Source organism: Alligator sinensis, unplaced genomic scaffold (genome assembly GCF_000455745.1).
Source record: "Alligator sinensis unplaced genomic scaffold, ASM45574v1 scaffold1018_1, whole genome shotgun sequence".
Taxonomy (NCBI): domain Eukaryota; kingdom Metazoa; phylum Chordata; order Crocodylia; family Alligatoridae; genus Alligator; species Alligator sinensis.
This window is the reverse complement of record NW_005842038.1, coordinates 2568976-2590024: the sequence shown is the minus strand read 5'-3', so window position 1 is coordinate 2590024 and position 21049 is coordinate 2568976. Positions and strand designations below refer to the sequence as shown.

Below are 21049 nucleotides of genomic sequence, written 5' to 3'. Positions count from 1 at the left end.
AATAGTGGCATGGAGATGTGCCCTGCACTGCTGCCAGGCAGGCAGGGGGCACCTCACCTTAGTGATCATGATATTATGGTGCTCCCTTCCATGCCAGGTCCTGCCCACTGGGCTACAGAGCTCTAGACGGGAGCATAGCAGGGCTGGGAGCCCTGACCCTGCATCCTCCCTGCCCCCTATAGGCTCCATTCCAGCCATGGTGACCACTGGGGGGTTGAGAGGCAGCTAGGCTCCACACACTGATCCAGCCACAGCAGCCACTACCTCCCACAGGCAGCAGCCAGGGCTCGGGCACTACTGAGGGAGTCGGAGGCTAGGAGTGAGGGGCCATAGAGAGGAAGTGGGATCATAAATAGGGTCATGCTGAGGAAGTTTGGGAAGCACTGACCTAACCGCTTTGTCACCACTATAATGGAGCTGCAGCTATGGACACATGGGAGCCTACTATAGTAGATTTACATCTGTTGTTAGATATTCCCCATACTTGGGAAATGCTACCACCGAATGTATTTCTTCATTTTCTGGGATCAAGCCATGCAAAGACATTATACCCTGTGCTGCTGCAAAGAAAATCAAGAATGGAGATGGAACTGACTACAAGCAGCAAAAGAAAGATTATTTTCTTCCACTGTCATAAACCGACAGTGAAATACTTCTGACCTTACAGAATAGGTTCTCTTAACTTAAAGGCAATTAGGAACAGTCAGCATGGGTTCACCAGCGGCAGGTCATGCCTGACCAACCCGATTGCCTTCTATGATGAGGCTCTTCGGATGTGGTCAGAGTGGTGGGTGTGGTGTACCTTGGCTTTAGCAAGGCTTTTGATTTGATCTCCCACAGCACTCGCACAGGTAAGCTAAGAAAGTATGGGGTGGATGAATGGACTGTAAGGTGGATAGAAGACTCGCTAGAGCATCGAGCTCAGAAAGTAGTAATCAATGGCTTGATGTCTAGTTGGCAGCCGGTTTTGTTCAATATCATCACCAATGGACTTGGAAGATAGCACAGAGCACACCCTCAACAAGCTTGCAGACAACACCAAGCTGGGGGGAGTAGTAGATATGCACTAGAGGGTAAAGCTAGGATTCAGAGTGACTTAGACAAATTGGAGGATTGGGTGAAAAGTTTCATGAAGTTCAACAAGGACAAGTGCAAAGTCCTACATTTAGGCAGGAACAGTCCCATGCACCGGTATAGGCTTGGGGCCGGAGTGGCTGGGCAGCAGCTCTGTAGAAAAGGGCCTGGGGGTTACAGTGAACAATAAGCTGAATATGAGCCAGTAGTGTGGCCTTGTTGCCAAGAAGGCTAACGGCATACTGGGCTGCACTGGTAGGTGTGTTCCCAGTAGGTCAAGGGAAGTGATTATTCCCCTCTATTCAGCACTGGTGAGGCCACATCTGGAGTGCTGTGTTCAGTTTTGGGCCCCCCACTACAGAAAGGGTGTGGACAAATTGGAGAGAGTCCAGCAGAGAGCAATGAAAATGGCGAGGGGACTGGGACACGTGACTTCTGAGGAAAGACTGAGGGCACTGGACTTATTTAGTCTAGATAAGAGAAGACTGAGGCAGGGATTTAATAGTAGCCTTCAACTACCTGAAGGGGGTTCCAAAGAAGATGGAGCTAGACTGTTCTCAATGGTGGCAGATGACAGAACAAGGAACAACAGTTTTAAAGGTGCAGCAAGGGAAGTTTAGGTTAGATATTAGGAAGAATATGAAGTTTTTGGAACCAAATTTGGATTCCACTTATGTTGACAACACTTTAGGCCAAATGACATCTTGGAACTTGATTCTTAAGGAAAGTGATCTGATGAGCCATGATCAGATTTTCTAACAGTAGCAAACATTTGCTCAGTTAAGGCTTAAAAATCTTAAATTTTTAAACCACTACCTCCGGAGCTCAACTGCTCGTCGTATTCGTTCCAATCGAACCATATGTTCTCGCATTCTTTGTTCCTTCATTTTCTCAAAAGGCAAGATATCTTTTCTTGCTCTGTACTCTCTGAACTTCATTTTATCTTGAATGATACGCTCTTTGTTTCTTAATATCTGTGCCTGTAGACAGAGATCGCAGCAGTTATTGTTTCAGAAGTCATGTGTGTCTAGTAACACTTCACAATATCACAGCTTCAAATTACTCAGTAATATTTCAGATTATGCTGCATGTAAATGTTACTTGCTCATTGATGGGAGATTAGGTAAATTGAGGATAATGTAAAGTCTGACCATGACAGCACAACACACTTTGCAGAAGCTTACTTTGTCAAATCTTCCCCTTCTCACTGTCCTCGTGTGACCTTGGTCTCCTTTTGTTTGGTCTATAACAACCATCTGACCCGAACTTTTTCCACCTAAGGGGAGAAAACACACACAACCAACCAAAGTTTCAACAAGCAGAGTACAAGTTAGATTGCAGAGTAACAATTTACAACTGACCATCAGAACTACCAGATAAAATTGTAAAATCTGATATGAAGCATTTGCTACTGAAATATAAGATATTAAGCCTTGAATTGAAGAGATAATCCATATATAGGAATGTTAACATTCCTGCCCTCTCAAAGAAAGTAATATAAAAAGATATTCTAGTAGTTAGTTTAAAAGCTCTAATAGAGAACCCTATTTGAGCATGAAAGGCAAAAAAGTTTTTAGGTTTATCTGCAGAGGCATTATTTGCTGCTACAAAAGCAAGAAAGATTCAGTAAGAAAAAGCAACATAGCATACTTATTCGCTTCTTTTCTTCATTTTTTTTAGTGGATTCTTGATTAGGGCCACTTGATCCATTATCACTCTTCTCATCTTTACCTTCGGTTTTTTTGGCTTCTTTGCTTTCTTTTTTCTCTGATTTGTCAGATTTCTTTTCCTCTTTTTTGGTTGAAGGAGTTCTTGTTAGAACAACAAGAAAAGCCAGTGAGAAAACTTTGGATTATATGGTTTCAGAATACACTTTGATGCCCCCTCAAAACCTAAAGTAAAGCGAAATCTTACTTGTTAGTTTTGTCACTTGAAGCAGTCTTCTTATCCCCCACACTTCTACCAGAACCAGATTTCTCATCACTTTCTTTCTTCAACTCCTTCTTGGAAGGATCACCTTTTACCTACATTTAAGAAAGGTATGCATGTGTATATACACAAGTAAATGATCCCAAAATACTCCTATTCTAAGAGTATATATTAAACTTACTTTCTCAACTGAAATTTGTTGTCCGTGAAGTTCTGTGCGATGAAGGTGTGCAATACACCTAGCCACTTCAGTACTAGAAGACATGGTTACAATACCATAACATTTTGCTCCAGGGCTTCGTGCATTTGTGACCACCTTTGCACTAAGGACCTAAATAGACGAAAGTTTGACAAAAGAGGAGGGAGAGGGAGAGCTGAATGTTTTTAATGAAATTGGTCAAATGGGCTTATCTCTACTCTTGGGAAAACTGAAGGGCTGAAAACTTCACCAGCTCCCAGATCACACAAGGTATTTCTGGTGAAACCAGATCTGATACAAATTTAACAACACTTAAAAATACAGAGCCCACGAAATAAAAGATTGAAAGCTAGGACCATTCAATTTAGATGGAATCTGTTGCATGGATGTAAGTTAGCAACAATCAACACATGCTGTCAAATACCATTTACATTTTCAAGTTATTTGGCCCCACTGGTCAGTTCTAACATGGCTCTGGAACCCAAAGGTTTAAGACCACTGTTTCCACTCATCCTCTTTCATAAAACTGCCAATTTGAGTTGCCAGCAACAACTGAAGATCCCAAATCTGGTAGCAGGCAAAAGATAAGCCCTGCTATATGCCATAAGTGACCCCACACAAACAGAGATGGGAACCTCTTCAAGAGTCAGTTAATATCAGGCAGGGAGTGCCTTTATAGAGAAACAGCCATTAAGTAAGGTACCACTCCCTGCTTCAGGAAGTCCAACTTGCAATGAAGTACTGAGGTATGTTTCCTTGATTTGGCGCACACTGATGCAGCAGTGTGCCTCTGCAACAGGTGCGATAAACAAAGGTTTTCAACTAACATACAAAATTATTCATTAGAGAGTATCTTTCTGTCCCATTTAAGATGTCAATTTACAACTCTCTCATTTCCAGTTTAGACTGTATATGAATCCCAACCCCCTGCACTCCCCACAAAAGCATGTAAATAGAGGATAGAACCTGAAGCTTTAACATCTGTATCTAAACATGAACACTTTGGAACTTTAACATCTGAGAAAATATGGGAGGCATAGGATTGTGGGTTAAAACACATCAGCTAGGTGTTTGTTAGAATAAATCCAGTATTTCTAAATTACTTCCCTGCCCAACCAACTAGACCCCTGCACAGAGTAGTGGAAAATATGGAAGAGTTTTGGTGAAGCTGGGCTGTAAGAGGAGACACTGTAGTTTAGGTACCAATCCAGTCCTGTGTGTGTTACTACCTCCTTGCTATTTTACTTCAGGTGCTCCGGTAAGAAAATATTTCCTCACCACCATAATGCTACTGTATGGGTTGGGAAGAAGGGGGAAGGCACAACCATCTTGACTGAAACTCTTAATTATCAACTTGATTACATTATGCTCAAGTCATCTCAGATCTTATATTGCTTAACATATAGTTATCTTAACCAAAACTTGTGATGTTAAAAAAGTTGCTTCAGGTTTTTCAGTGCAAGTAATACCTTTCCATATTTGCCAAAGAGATTTTTCAAGTCAGCAGCTTTTGTGTTAGAGGAGAGACCGCTAACCCACAGGTTTCTAGTTGAGCTTCCACTGCTACCGCTCACACTGCTTGCACTTCCTGAAACAAGGTGTCATAAGAGTGCAGTTACTGAAGATGTGGTCAACCATTACCACAAACATGCAGACTTTAAATTATTTAATGACCTCCCTGCCTTAGTCTGACCTGTTGTATAAAATACATACTATAAAATTTCATCCAGAAACTTGGCTTAATATAGGGGTAACTTTTACCTGAAAGGCAGAAAAATTAGACTCCAATAATCCCAGCCCAAAACATTAGAAGTGTGTTTCTAATGTGAATGTGTTGCTTCAGCCTTGGCCATTGCCTTTTGTTACACCTCCCTCTGATGGATCAAAAAGCACCCTGAATACCTATTATTTTCTTCCCATTGAGGCATTCTTGCAACAACAATAAAAATCAAACTGCCTTGTAATCTTTACCTGGCTACTCTTACGTTCCCCTCCCCTCTTGGTACATTAATTTTGTGAGAGCCTTGCACTCTGGGCTCACAAAACTATGCAAAGAAACAGTTGTTCCCAGAATCTCTCAGAGTTGTCCCTTTCTTGGACTACTAATCCAAAATCCAGGGCCTTAAAAATATAGCCAAGTTCAAAATGCAGTTTTGTTGCCTGCCTGCATGCCTATAAATAGGCCGCAACCTTTCAAACACAATTATAAGTTCTTGACTTGACATCTTATCAAAGGAAGCTGCATTAATAAAAGCAGTTTTATCCCCAACTGAAAACAGGACAGAATAACACCAAGATAGAAAATTTGTTGTCAACCTTGACTTGTAACCCTTGCTTGCTCTTTTTCTAAAAAACATCCTCTTCCTCTCCCTAAGTATCAAGGTCAAACTGACTCATCTGTAATTCCCCAGATCATCCTCCTCCTTGTTTTTCAGGAGAGCACTATATTTGCCCTTTTCCAATTATCCAGGACCTCACCAACCTCCAGAAGTTCTAAAACTGAATAGCCACCAAACTTTAACCTTCTCCATATCATCTATAACTAGATTGTTTTCTTCAATCTGTAAGGGGTCTACAGTTTCTTTGGTCTTCTTCTTGACATACTTGTTGTATCCCTTTTTATTACTTTATGTCCCTTGCCAGTTGCATCTTATATTGTGCCCTGGCCTTCCTAATTTTGTTACATATGGAATAATACATTACCAGAGCAGCCAACTTGCGGCAAGTGCCTCAGTCAGCCACTTACTGTGTCATGTGGCAGTTTGAGAAAAGGAGCAAAAAAAGCAGAGCAGAAAATTGGGAAATGGCACAGGGAAGGAAACAAGAAATATGGCAGTAGATTGGGCAAGGGAAGGGGATCAGAGTGGTAGTCAGGGAGTGTGCAGGGCTAATTTCCAGCTTGATTGCCAGAAAGGTTGGCCCCCACACTGATATTATATAAGTGTATTACATATTAAATATTATATTGAATAAGGAATGTGTAGAGCACTTTTTACATTATGCTGGAATGTTAGCGCTAACTCTACAAAGTTATTTTAAAATGTGAGCCCAAGATGACCAAGACAAAATAGACTGACTGCATCTTAGTCAAGTGATTTCCTTTTTATTTTTTGATTTATCCATGTATGGGACAGGCTACTGATAGGAGGTGGTGAAATCCGTCCTTGGAAAGTTTTTAAAGCAGCCTGGACAAATACTTGGTTTAGTTGGGGATGATCTTGCCTTGAGCAGGAAGTTAGACTAGATGACTTCCCAAAGTTTTTTCCAACCCTACTTTTCTGCTAACCATGAATATACAGATAAACTTATTGCTTTCTTATAATACTGTATGTTCAAAGACGCTTTTCTCCATTACAAAATTATCCACACACGTTAGTTTTCTAAAGAATTTGGGGAGAATGGTAGTGAAAAAGGGTTAAGTAGCATGAGTATTTAAAATAAAAGCTCTTCATGTTAGAAAGAGACTGGTTCAGTTGGTTGTTATAGTAGGCTCGTCTGCTGCACTTTATTAGAAAAATATTTCTTATATCAGAAATAGCAATAGCAAACATTTTCTAGGGTATACCAATACTCAAGAACTTAGGTTCTGTTAAATATACAACAAGCAAATACTTATACTACTTCCACTGGCATACTTATTTGAAAAGTTATTTATATCTTCTTTTTTAATATCATTAAAGTTTCTACACAAATACTTAAAAGTTTTTCTTCTTAATTTATATAATGCATCCAGACAGATTTCTGACTAATTCAGAAGTGTACATTTCAAAAAAAATTTCAAAAAAAATTAAACCACCAGAATCCGACATAATTGCCAGTCTTTCTTACAAAAGCATGAAGTAGGAAGATGCCTTCTAAGAATTACCTCAGGACAGTGGCTCTCAATCTTTCTCCATATAGTCTAAAGGCATCTTTGATAAAATGCCAGCTCTTAGTTTGCATTTGTTATTTGTTTGTAGAAAAAGTTATTTTGTTGTGAAGAATTCATACATCAACAGGTCAGAATCTCTAGGTTTAATCTTATAAATAATGTTTGTACATTTAGTGCTAAAATTGAGTGGTGCCCCACAACACCCTTGAAAGGATCTCTAGGTACCCTAGTTAAGAATTACTGGTTTAGGACTAACTGTTGACCTGTAAAGAGCCTGGATACAAAAAAAATCCCCGTCACGTAAGGACCAGTTTATCCTTACTATTAGTGATTTTGACCAAATGTAATCAGTTATTTAAGCTGTTACTTCATGGAGATGTTCTCTAATAAAATAACCATTTGGTCACCTCAAACTAAATTCCAACTATTGCTCAGCAAAAGGGACTAAACAGCATTTTATGTACTGCAATGACCACCCTTGAAAAATTAAGGACGTTACCTTTATCATCCTTGGATGTTGTCTTGCTTTCTTTACTTTCCTTAGCAGAGCTAGAGAGGCAAATCATCAAAAGAAAATTGAAAATACAGCATTTGGTAAAACACTGCATTTTATACTATTACTAATAGACAAATTAACATTTCAAAAGAGGGCTGGACTGGGTTTGAACAAGTGATTCCCTTATGGATTCTTGCACTGATTTTCCCCAAGATGCCTGAAGATCTAGATTTTCTGACAATTCTATTCAGAGGACATATGGCAATCTTCTCCAGATTTCAGGACGGGGACTTGACTTCATTTTGTGTTCTTAGAACCGATAGCTGTTCATTACCATCATCACAAGGACATTAAAAAAAACAAAACCAAAAAAACCAACTTTTCAATTTGAAAAATAAATAAACGCCGACAATTCGACAACGCAATCAGTAGGACATAGCGTCTATACGAAGATCTTGAATTTTAAAAAGTAACTTATGGCGGTCAAAAAAAAAAAAAAAAAAAATCTATAGGCAGGAGCATAAGGTACTAATTATAAGATTCTTGCAGCTACCCCCTTAATGTAGAGTGATCTTATTGAATGCTGGTACTCAGTATCGTAAAGAACTGACATAGAAAAACAAACCTCTTTGCTTGACCAGAGGCCCCAGTAGACGAGGGACCTTTCTTCACTGTATCCTTTTCTTTGTCTCCAGATTCTGCTTTCTTCGAACCTTCTCTGGCTTCCTTCTTGACAGGATCACCCTTCACGCAGTCTTCCTTCTTACCATCTTTATGGTTCTCAGTCATCTCATAGTCCTTGCTTTCCTTCTCCAGGCTCTGTGAAGTGATGTCCTGCCCATCTTTTGGCTTACTTGCTTCAGAATCTGTAATTTTCACATTTTTACCTGTTTCTAGGAGGTCATCACCATCAAAATCCAGAGTGATGGCATCTTCAGCCTGGATTGTAACCGATATGTTATCATCCTCAGCTTCTTTCACAGACGTGTTAGCTTCCATCTCTTCATGAGCCGTGTGATCAGCCTCAGCTAGGCTTTCTTCTGAAGGAAGAGGTTTAGATACTTCTTGTGTACCATCACCAGAACCTGCTTTATCTAAGAGGATTTAACAGGAATAAATATGGCAAAACAAGAAGTTTAAACAATTTCATATGCATAAGCTAGAATAGGACCTAGAAAATACAAAGCCAGTTATTAGCACTGATGGAAGGTTAGAAAAAACACATGGTGTATTAACATTTATATATATCCTTTACCCGGAATCACTTATTCTTCATGGCAAATTACAGTTTCTAGAGACAAATACCAACAAACACTAGGAGTCAAAGCGGTTCCATCCTGGAGATACTTTCTATGAAGAATGGTATCCTTTTTCCAACTTAGAAGCTGTGCCATAGAAGACAAACTTCTTTCAGATGATGCAGATCCTCGTAGTTTGACTAAATCAATCTTTGAAGATTCCTGGTTGCAAGTCTTCTAGCCTTCCCAAATCCTTGAAAATTACAGTCTTGGAGAAGGTAAATTAGGCTTCAGTGTAATTTCATTGCAGTCCTTCTGTCTTCCTTTCTATGCAATTGTTTGGCTGTCAAGATAGGTGTCCAAGTCTGCTGCAGAAATTGAAGCATGAACATGAAACTAGAGTTCGTAGCAAAACTGCTCTCAGTCTTCATCCATTTTGCAGATGTTTCCATATTCATTCCCAGTCCCAGAGTTCTCATGTCCAGTGATCTTGCATTCACATGGAACAGATGAGTCAGCTATCAGGCCCTTTGCAATCAAGGAGTCCGTAGTTTTATCCTGTAATTTCAATACTGTATTTATTCCCTCTTGTGTAAAGTGACTGGGCTCCATGTTCTTTCTAGTCCACAAAATGTAGCATCCTTTGACTTCTCTCCAGAAAGTCTATCTGGTTGATCAGACATGTTAAAGTTGTTCTGTACTTTTGTTAAGTAGCATAGCTTAAAAAAAGCCTGGTGTTTAGACTCCTCCATGTATTTCTGAAAGCCTGCTTTACCATCCTTTGCATAGCTTGGAATTTCCAAGTGGCAGTGAGTCAAGATGATGATGGTCCATAATGTGTAGAGTTTTAAGGTCAGTAGAGCAGTGTAACCAATAGTCAAGCACCATCAGTTACTGCAGTGCAAGGTGTTTTGAACAAGAGACTTACCATATATTTAAAATAAGAGGCCTTGAGTATTTAGTTTGGGCATTTTGTTCAGTTAAATAAAACAAACCCACAGCATATCCATATTATTCATCCACCACAGTAACTGATATGTGCTATAAATCAGCTCTGAAGAGAAAGATAAACCCATTGATAGAATGGATTCAAGTCCTGAACTTAGAGACAACTGATGCTTAGTACTGAAAACAAATCTAATATTAGTCAACAGGCTGAAATGTACACGTTGAGTTCCTTATTCTACTTCTTTTTTTTTTAAACCCTCTTAACTCTACTAAACTTCAAAACATACCTCTCTCACTTTCTTCTTCTTCACCATCCTGTAAGAGAGGGAAGTCAAATAAGCATCTTTTTTGCTTTTAAAACTCAGTTCAAGCACAAGAGTCAAGACTATCATCTCTACAGGAATCCATATTTAGGCACAAGCATTAAACTAAAACTTAACTAGACATTGGTCTTCGTGCACAGTTTATACCAATGGTAATAAAAAGGTGAGTCTAAACTCCTTATGAAATTCAAGCAGCTGTGCATAGACACTACTATTTTTCATTTGAGAAGTCCCTGTTTATGAGATTGCAACTGATTGCAATATGCCAATTTCTAACATTTTTAGCCATACTGTACTGTGTTCTATATACTAATATCTGTGAAACCTCATGAACCATGAGGCCATATTACTTTTTATTCTGTTGCACTGTTTCATAAAAGCCAGGCAGCAGTTAACTACTGCTAGTTCTGAAGTACAAGAGACAAGACAAAACTAGATAATTATATAATGCTCAAAGCAAGGGAAAACTAATATAACACATTCTTCAACATATCTACTTATTTAGGTGAAAGTTAACTTGGGGAATGAAAAGACATCACTTTTTCACTACTGAAATAATACTCCCAGAAAGATATACAAAATACTTTTATATTAGAATGTCTTCACACGTGCCAGAACCCATTGGATCAATTTCAGCACTTGAAGAATTCTTTTAAAACAATAAATGGAAAAATCATTTCCAAAACATTGTTTTTAACATTCTAAATATCAAAATGAAGTTCCTAACTGAAAAAAGCAAATTTTTAATACTTGACAGCTATGGTGATAGCGAACACAAAGGATCATTTAAGGAGATACTCCGAAATATTTGCTGGTCAGTTAGCCAAGCTTATATGTTGAGCGCCTTCCTTCAAGGCAGGGGTTTTCAATGTTTTTGGATCAGCGTACCCCTGGCAGCCAGACTTGGTGTGGGAGGGGGCAGGGGTGGCACGCCGCCAGACGCGGAGTGGGGGGGACGGGACACGTAGCTGAATGCAGAGTGGCGGCAGCCGGCACGTGCGAGCTTCCCCCACATCCAGGTGGCACCTGCATGGCAGTGCAGGACAGCACATGGTAGCACTCTGTCCCTGCCCACCTGTGCATACCTCCTCGGGCCTTCTCACATGTACCCCTGGTTGACAACCCCTGTTCCAAGGTATAGATCACTTCCTGTTGAAAAGCCTTAACAAGTCAAGGTCATCCAGCCTGGAACCTGGGAAGCTTTAAACAGCAACTGTTTCCAGTCACCTAAAGCTCAAAGCCTAAAAACTGATTTCAGAAAGGTCACTTTAGATCAGCCTTTGCTTTGGTTTCCAAATCCATAAATGTAGGAAGAACAGTTCAGAACTTACATGGGTAGTTGGAAATGTATCATCTTCTGTTTCTTGACCTTCAATTTCCTAAATTGAAAAGAAAGAAAAAAAAAAAAAAAAAACTTGCTAAATATCAACAAACACTTACAAAAACCAAAATCTCAAGATGTTCAGCTAACACAAACAAGCGTTTCAGTTCACAAAGCACACGCTCTCAATTAAGGATGGACATTGTCAAGTAGTCCTCGTGGCTTATGCTTAGAAGGCTAGTGGGCTGCTTTTGCTGGCACCATTGATGAAGTTAAGGATGCACCAAAAAGGTACTGGGGGAAGAGGTGAAAAAGAACCCCACATCTCTAGGAACAGACTTTAAGGGTTTTGGCAGAAATCTATCAACTAGTGCCACCTTCATTTCAATAAAATAGTCATTTTAATACTATTCAGAGACAAGTTAAGAGTAGGAAGGACCAAGCACTCTCTTTGAGGGAACTGGACAGGACAACCTAAGAAAGAAACCAGTTTAGCTTTCCAGGTAGTTTTAGACAGTAGACAATGGAAAGATGACTTTTTCTGATGCAAGTTCGTACAGTTTAACAAGTGTGGCAAGGTACCTGGCTTTCAGAGTCTCTCTCTGCATCTTCTGTTGTCTCTGCCTGTTCAGAGTCATGATCTCTCTCCTTTTCGGGAGGAGGCAGTTGTTTAGAATTCAAGTTCTCTTCATTTTCACCAGCTTCTTCAAAGTCCTTAAGTTCATCATTTCCATCTTGATCACTTGCATCTTGAGCCTCCAATTCATTTTCCTTTCAATGTGAACAAGATCTGGTATAACTAGAAATATTAGCTAGATTTTTCTTCCAATAAAATGTAGAGCGACTGCTTCTTCAGAAGGGTTATCACATCTAAACTTTCAACATCGATTGTTTATGTTGGTCATTCCTAGAGTTTCCACTTTGAAGCCCACTTTATATTCTCTTGTAGAAAGTTATGCATCAAGATAAAAAAATATCGAGCCACATACTTCCATGTGCTTTGAATTCAATGAGCAAGCGTCCTGTAGACTTGTAAATACCTGAACAACGTTTTCAGATTTCCATCTAAGTTAGCTTTTGACAAATGGAGCTTTTCAACTAAGACTTAACTCCATTTACCCAATTAGAACAGACCAGTACATATTTTCCAAAATTTACTTTTACCTTAACAGAGGAATCATCTTCAACTGAAGCATCACCACACAGTTCATCAGCTTCCTGTTTTCTACCTAAAAAGACAGGATAAGCTAATGACGAGAGTTTAAGTCTAAGGATATAGGAAGTGCCTTCATATGCATTAGTAGATGCGATGGGAATTGTAGCTGTTCTGTATAAAGAAACAGCTCACCTTACTCGCTCATCCTGGTATAAATTCCACAACTTCTAAATGTTTTAAGATTGACCTCAAAGACTATTATAAGTGAAGTTATACAAGCTACTACCACCAAGCCGGCAAATATGGTACTTCTAGCATTGCCGTCTTTCTTTCAATAATTGTTTTTTTGGCTGCTATTCTCTAAATGATATTTTACTAAGAATTATCCTTAAGTGTCTATTAACAAGGACATTAAGCATTACAGTTTAGAATTAAGACTTCAGCAAGGAGAGACACCCATAATAACATGATCACTTAACAAGTTTTCACTTAATTAAGAAGTTAAGCATACATTTCCTGTTCAACTTAGCACCCTCCCTTCCAATTATGGGCAAGTGTCACTAGGTAATGCAATTCCCTCTTCCCCAACAATAAACCCACACCTTAACTGCAGTACTGGTGAAGCAGGCACATTTGCCTTGATATTTCACTGTCAACTATGACTCTTTTGCAGTATCCTACACGCAAGGCAATTTCTGAATATTTTGAAGCTTGCAAGCTTCCTGAAGCTAGAAGACAGAAAAAAAGGGCAGCTGAAGACTCTCTCCATTTGTTACACGAGAATCTAGTTGTCCTTATTTATGCTTTATTCAAAAAGCATTACAGAATTCTTAATCAGCATTTTATTGACTGTTCATGTTCAGAATGGTACTTGCCTCTAGGTAAATATTTCACAACAGAAAGGAGTTTCATGAACATAGCAATATGGGTAAAGTGTCCCCTATTCAGTTTGATAAATCCATTATTAGATCAATTCACAAGTTCTTTTTTAAATCTGTTGCCCAAACTTTGAACTGTCTTAAACAAAATGTAATTTGTGTGTTTAGAATGCAATACCACATTTATTAGCAAGTTATAAAAATGGCAAATTAAGTCAGATTCTTGACTCTAAGGTCTCAATTATGTGGCTTTGCAAACAAAAGATTCTTTCCACTCCACAAACTATTCTGATCTTGGAAAATCCTAGATTAATCCATAAGTCTTCAGAATTCCACTATTTTCTGCCTTGTCTCTATTTATATCATTCCAACAGCATGGTAGGATCTATATCAAAGTATGTATGAAGGCAGAATGCAAGACAGAGCAACATGATCACACAGTGACTTGGATATATCCGTCAGAATTCAAATTTGCTTCTTTCAAAAGTCATTTCTCTAATTTAATGTTTTGTTGCCTTCGTACAACTTCTCCATGTTCTACAGTAGATCCTTAAGCTCCTTCTGAACCCACTTCTAGTCACCCACAGCTGGTTATAAGCAAAGGCACCCAATGCCAAGGCTTTTAATAGAGGCGTTGTTTCATTAAAGAATGTTCAGTCTCTAGCCTTTTCACAGTAAAGTCTAATTCAATTGCTTGTTGTGTTCAGAAAAGGAGATTAAGTAGAAACATCTCCTGGGGAGTTGACATAAGACCCCCTCAAACTGAGGATTACATTCAGCAATGGCATCTTGGAAACTCAATTTTTCTTAAAAGTAGCCTCATCATACAGATAACGCAATAAAAAAAACTTCCATATTTTTGTTTGAGGGGATGGCTCAGATCAGACCCAAGGACATCTGTTTGAATGTTAAAGTCTCTCTCAGTATTAAATCCACCAAGACAAAATATTGCAGTAAGGTAAGCCCATGCTTATTCCTCGATGTAACACAGATATTCAGCAGCATGAGAAAGGATCCTCAGAGACTAGTTTGAAGATGCGGACTGTGAGCCAAAAAAAAAAAAAAAAAAAAGATAAAGTATCAATATGGCCAACTCATCTTTTCGATTCAGACGACTCGGATCCAGAATTACTACTTAAAAGTATCAATGCAGACAGTCTTTCCAATGCTGGTACAGTAGGGCTTCCAGCTGTTGGCAAGGCATCTTGACAAGAGACAGGCCTTCATATACAGAAAAGGAAGCGTTTGGTAGCATTCAGTGTTGCTATAGACTTTATTACATTAATGCTGGCCACTCGCAGATGAATCAAGAAGTGATTTGTATGCTATGCCTGCATTGTTAAGACCCCCATCACGTTTTTCAGACAACACAGGAAACAAAGTAGCTGCATAATACCACTGTCATTTAAAGGGACACAAAGTTGTGCTTTGCATGTCTGTCAATCTGTAACGTTGCAGTCAAAGAACATCTTCCAATCCAAGCCATCATGCTGGTAATACATGATTTTGTTTCCTACGTGCTAGTCATCCATTCAAAGGCACTTGAGACACCTCAGCCAAAGACTGAATATCTGACCTAGAGCAAACAATACAGCACTGTCTGGAAGGCAACATATCAATTACAGTTTAGAATAGTCTGACTGCTTTGGATGCTATACTTAACCAACATATCTATTGGTCACAACTGCCAGAAAGTTGTAACCTGCTCTATCTGTATGAACCTGCCTAAGCTGCATCACTCCTAGCTTGGGCTGGCCAAAAAGATCAGAACATTTCTGAACTAGCAAAAAAACTGCACCATCGTACAAGTTTATTTTCCATCTAATTTACATACTCCAGAAAGCTATTTGATTCTTCCTTGTTTGCTGTCTTTTAAACAAGTCATTATTCGCTGGTGAATGGGCAATTTGGTCTTCATCTTGATAAAAAGGATAGGATTTGGGGGGGGGGGGGGGGGGGGGGGGGGCTTTGATTTCATCAATAAAAGATTCCAGCCAAATCCTTACCTCCAAAGAAAACAACATGTGGAAGGGGTTAAAATACAAACATTTGGGCAAATATCCCATACTTTCTTGCATATAAAGACATACCCATGACTATAATATTCACCTTGGTTTTGAAAGGCAGAACGAAGGGGGTCAGAGGAGCAGTCTCCTTTGGCACTTCAGAAGTGACTAGTTACTATATTGTTTTAATTAAGAGGTGTATGCTTCAGATATCAAAATGTCTACAATGGTTTTTCTAGTAGAATAACATCCCTCCCAATACTAAATCAGTTTCACTTCAATGAGACAGCTGAAGAGGCACTTGGTAAGGAGTTGACAATGGACACATGAAAAGTCATTTATGGCAATTTGATTTTTTACAATTTTGGGAAACAAACACACACACACACACACACACACAATTTAGTTTTCACATTCTAATATTATAAAAGCCTAAGTCTATCCATCTGTCCTGCTTTATTCACACTCTGATTGGCTGTCTTGAGGCAGGCGGGCAAATGACTCAGGCCTCTGTCTCTGCCCTCCCGATCATTCTTGACAGGCAATTGGCTAGTATCAGAATAAAAAGTCAACTCATAAACGTAGAGCTCTCTGTAGTAGTTTCAGAAATGGCGCTCTACATGACAACAGTTTCAAAAAAGCAAGCTTGCTCATTTTCTTCAAATGGTAAAAAAAAAACAACAAAAAAAACTTTATTATTTTTACATTTCTAGTTAAAAGCTCAAGTTAATTCAGTCCATAACTTAACTTAGATTATGGACAATATTGTTTCTGTGGTGCCTTGAAATGTGCGCTAGCTAATAAATAACTTTTAAACTAGGAATGGGCAACCTATAGCCCACACAGTTTCTGGCCCAGACAATTTGGAAGTTAAATTATTCCCAACCAACAGCAGGCAAATAGCTCAAGAGAATCTCTCAAGTAACAAGCTGATTAACCATAAGCCTTCCTCACTGAATCTAAGCTTACATGAACAGCCTTGGTAGTTAGCCAATAATCAGAACAGAATGGGAGCGTTCATGAGAGCAGACCAAAAATGACTACTTGATTCAGAATGAACTTTGAAGAGTTCACCTTTGTTTCTTCATTGCAACTGCCAGACACAAAGCAGATCATAGCAGCTAACAAGATCAGAGTTGTTTCCTCGTTGGTACTTTTAAACCATGTTAATCATAATAGAAATTTGACTGAAAGAAAGGGGGGGAAAGAATGAGCATGAACATTCTATTTAAACATTATCCTTGTAAACTAAAGACTTGGACTGCATTTCAGATTAAACCAAGTCATTTACGCAGTAGAGAGCAAATTAAGTTGTATGTTAATGCTAAACCAGCACTTCTCAATCCATGGATTGCAAGAATATATGAAAGGGTCACAGACGAACTTTAAAAATGGATCAACCGAACTTAAAAAATGGATTATCCTTTAAAGGAGAAGAAATGTGGGGAACCATGGCTTTTCCCTTGCAGGCTGGCAGAGTTCTAGCCTGCAAGGGGCTGCTTGGGCCCCCACCATTCCCCACACACTGGGCAGCTGGGGCCTAGGGGCAGGAGTTGAGACTGGGTTGAGATTAGCCATTGATGTTTACAAATGGGTCCTGGTACAAAAAATGTTGACAGCCATGGTGCTAGATAGACCATTTGTCATTTAAATTAAGACAAAAACTTACAAAATCATATTGCAATATTAGAAGCAGGGAACATGCAGTAAAATGATTAGATAGCAGGTTTAAACATGCATGAAAGGGAACCTCCTTTTAAAATTAACCTATGGAACACTTTGACACAGGATGGAGAGGCTGATAATTTAGACCAAGTTCAAAAAAAAAGGACCAGCCAAATTTACGGAGGAAAACTTCATGAACTTTGGTATTGAACATGAAAGTTCAGGGTGCGGCTTCAAAATTGGGACTTTTAAGCCTCCAAATGCTATAAGGCAGTGGTTCCCAAACTCTTGCGCACCACCAATTTAAAACGATACAGCCTTAAGTAGCACCAGCAATTTTTTGTCATATAAAGTAACTATTATAAATCTGTTAACACGTACCACTGAGAGGTTGTCTGTGTAGCACTAACGGTACCTGTACCACAGATTGGGAGCCGCCGCTGTAAGGGGAGAGGGACAGGCAATGGACCAGTCTGGATTTGCCTTGCATAAATACTCCTTCCCCATATCATCCACTTTCTACTGCTGAGAAACAGCTTTGTTTGTTATGCAGGCACAATGAGCAGTGAACCACCAGGAAACTACAAGCCCGCCCCCCCACCACTCTGCTGGGACTTTCCATCTTCTATGTCAAATTTTTGCTTTTTCATGAAGGGGGCTAAACAGCCTGGTTTTAGAACGGAACCAATTTTTCTTAACTACTGGAATGCTGTACAAACTTGGTTGAGGGCGTCTTATATTCCAACACTCCCACCAGTAGACTCTACCTACAGCAAGAATTTTGCAGAACTGCTCTTGTGTTCACACAGCAGGTCATCTATCAGTCTTTTAAAGCCTGTCACATAGTTCAGGAGTAATGCTGGAATACAACTCCAAATCAACACTCCAGTCTAATCACCTAGATTCATGCAGTGTTTCAAAAAAGACACTCACTTGGGAGTCTTCATTCCTCATTTTTCATTAGTTACCACAAAGGATAAAAAAAAAGCTCATGGGAAAAGGGACAGCACACCTTTTACTCAATCCATTTTCAATGTTCCAGGCAACGCTTTCTCAATCCAGACAGACCTGATCAGAGGAAGTGGAGAGACTTGGCAATTTCACAGGTATGAAGAGTCACTATAAAGGCAGTTATTGGGTTTATGTTCAGAAACCTCTTTCAGTAAGCCTCTGAAAAAAAAGTTTATAGTTGCTTATAGTCCCCACCTCCTTAACTATTCTGAGGACTCTACACCACACTACCCCCAATCTAATGGAACCAATTCCCTCAACACTCCCAAGCCTCTCCTGTTCATATCTTCCCCACCCCAAAAGCAGCAGCATGAAGATTAGTGGTGTGGCCAACCTGTGGCACAGGAAGCCTCCATGCACAGCATGAGGCAGACCAAGGAGTTCTGAATAAGTCTCTTGCATAGCCCCTTGGGGCAGCAAATCAGGCAGGAAGCACAGGACACGGAGCAGAAAGCAGAGCAGAGCGGGCAAGGGAAGAGGTGCTTGGAGAGGGTGCAGGGCTAACTTGTAGCACGCCTGCCAAAAATATTGGCCCCCAAGGGGCTATGCAAGAGACTTATTCAGAACTCTGGACAGCAGTGAGACAGCTAGAAAACTGGTTACTTTCACTTTGGGTATGTTAAAAGAAAAGAAAAAAACCTCAAACAAACAGTTCAGCAGCAGCAAAAGCCCTGGAACATTCTGACTGCAGATAATTTGGGAGATAATGCTGCTTTTGTTAATAATAGATGAAATGATGTGTCTATACGTGCATATGTATATAGATGCATAAAACGTGGATAGAGATGTAGATTTTAAAAGGACAGCTTGCTTCCGAAAGACAGGCACAGGACACGTCTCCTGCAAGGGACTTCCAGCAGAAAGTTAACATCTGAACTTTAGGTGTCTGTATTCTCAGATTTTTGGGGAAACGACAAGGTTTGACAGACTATTTCACGAGAGAGGAGAAAAATAGAAAGAAAGCAGAAAGGAGACCAAGTTAAATCCATGTAAACAACAGTCCAAGTGACAGGAAGTTCACCAACTGTAGATGCACCAGTCTCTTTCTCCTTTCAACACTAAAAATTGTTTTCACTGGTTCTGTGACAACTAAGATCTGTTGGATCATTTCTGTCTAAAATTATTTCCTGCAGTTATTCATCTAAAGAAAGGGAACTTGTATCATATGTGACCAAGTGTATGCCAACGCAGGTTAAGCTTGTGCTTATAATTTTACTAGCCTCAAATCTAAGCAAGGAGAACCTGAAAACAATTCAGAAAACTGAATGATCACTGTTGTTAACGAACAATTATTCATTGGACTCAGTGAGTAGTACCCACTTACGATCAGTTTCCTCAAGTTTGCAAAGCATGTGCCTGACCATAAAAACTTAAATCTCAATTAAGACAGCATAGTGTCTTTTTGAAAGGGAGAATCAGTGCACAGGTCACATGCAAACCTACATTTTAACTCTACTAGAAAGCTAGAAACAGCATCTTAACTTGAATCTTTTGACTTCTTGACCCTTACAGTAATATCACTGGAAGGTAGAACTGTTGCTAGGAAAGTATTATAGTAGGACTACCTAGGAATAAGCTTCTCAGAATCTGGAGAGTGAAGGAAAAGTAGAAAAAGGAGAGAGAAAAATCCCTGTCATAACAGCAAAAAGAACAACTCAGGCTGCATTTTGTATGACCAACAGACAGCAAGCAGAGATCAGCAAGAGTTTTTTGGGGTTTTTTTAAAGCTTCTGTACAGTTTTGTTAACAACAACAAAAACCCAAAACAAAAACAAAAAAACCTCCAATACAACTCTCCCCTACCTTAAGGGGAACAATTTGGTTTCACTTCCTTGTGTAATTTTCATATACTTTCCCCCACTTCTCAAAGGAAAACAGCACAAATTAAATGATGCTGATTATACAAGCCTGTTTCTGTACAAGATCAGTTTTCATTCAAGATGATCAATTATTTTCAAAATGGTATTATTCACCTCCCTCACACTGTACTGTTTCTGTTTTCAAGCTAAAAGGCATTTTTAAAGCAGAAGCTGTTCGTTTTCAGAACAACTAGCCAGCACCTATATTTGTAGGAGGCTGCCCCATGCATAGCGTGCGAGCTATTGGGCCCCAAATAGGCATTCCGCGAGCATCAGCAGGGGAGGAGGGGAAACAGCCTTCCCTAAACGCTCTCGCAGAAAAAAAGAACAAAATTCACTGCTGCACAGCAAACAAGAGAGTCCAGCCACCATCACAAGCCCTTCACGATCTGGGCTCGGGACTGTCAGACCAGCGACCTTTCTACATGTGACCAGGTCACCTTTAACCTGATCAACACAACATCAATGCCCAAGGAATGAAACGGAGCGTCACGGTATGAATACGAGAAGCACAGGAAGGTTTTAACCTTTGCCTTTGGTTGGTTTCTTGGTGGGCGTGTCAGTGGAAACGGTTATTTCGATGTTCTCTGGATCTCCTCCTTCTTCTTCGATAGCCTGCATAAGACACCACAAGTTAGGATGGATGCTTTTCCCGGTTTCAACCACAGGTCCAGGCTTTACACCAAGGACGAAGCCATCCCAGTCCTTTGCCCTCTCTAAGGGCGCAGACAAGTAGGGCGAGGTGGGCTGCACTGCACGGGCACCCGAGGGGAGCGGGGGCGGGGAGCGCCCAGCCTGGAGCAGGGGCAGTCGGCCCCGGTGAGAGCGCGGCGTTTCCACAGGCCCACAGCCCCGCGACAACCCTAAGGGCAGCTCAGACATGCCCGGGCTCGGGCCCGGGCCCAGGCCCAGGCCGGAGCTTCACAAAACTGCAAGGGGAAGGCCGTGTCCGGGCCGGGCCGGGCGATGGCGTCGCAAGGCGGGGCGCGGCCGCAGGAGGCCCGAAGGCCAGCCGGGCCGGCGCAGGCCCCGCGCCGCCTCTCACCCGCTTGCGGCGGGCGGAGCGCACGGGCTT

General features: G+C 40.3%; 1 protein-coding gene across 1 annotated transcript in view; it reads right to left on the bottom strand.

The window, feature by feature from the left end:
- The window catches only part of SLTM (SAFB like transcription modulator), a 30345-nt gene extending 9390 nt beyond the window's left edge, over window positions 1-20955 (bottom strand). The window contains 13 exon segments of the mRNA XM_014519389.2: window positions 1891-2054; window positions 2259-2350; window positions 2725-2885; window positions 2989-3098; window positions 3185-3334; window positions 4672-4790; window positions 7573-7622; window positions 8195-8663; window positions 10043-10070; window positions 11410-11457; window positions 11982-12170; window positions 12564-12628; window positions 20502-20955. Coding sequence (XP_014374875.2) covers window positions 1891-2054; window positions 2259-2350; window positions 2725-2885; window positions 2989-3098; window positions 3185-3334; window positions 4672-4790; window positions 7573-7622; window positions 8195-8663; window positions 10043-10070; window positions 11410-11457; window positions 11982-12170; window positions 12564-12628; window positions 20502-20856 — 2000 coding nt within the window. The 5' untranslated portion in view covers window positions 20857-20955.
- Window positions 20956-21049: the final 94 nt, after the last annotated feature.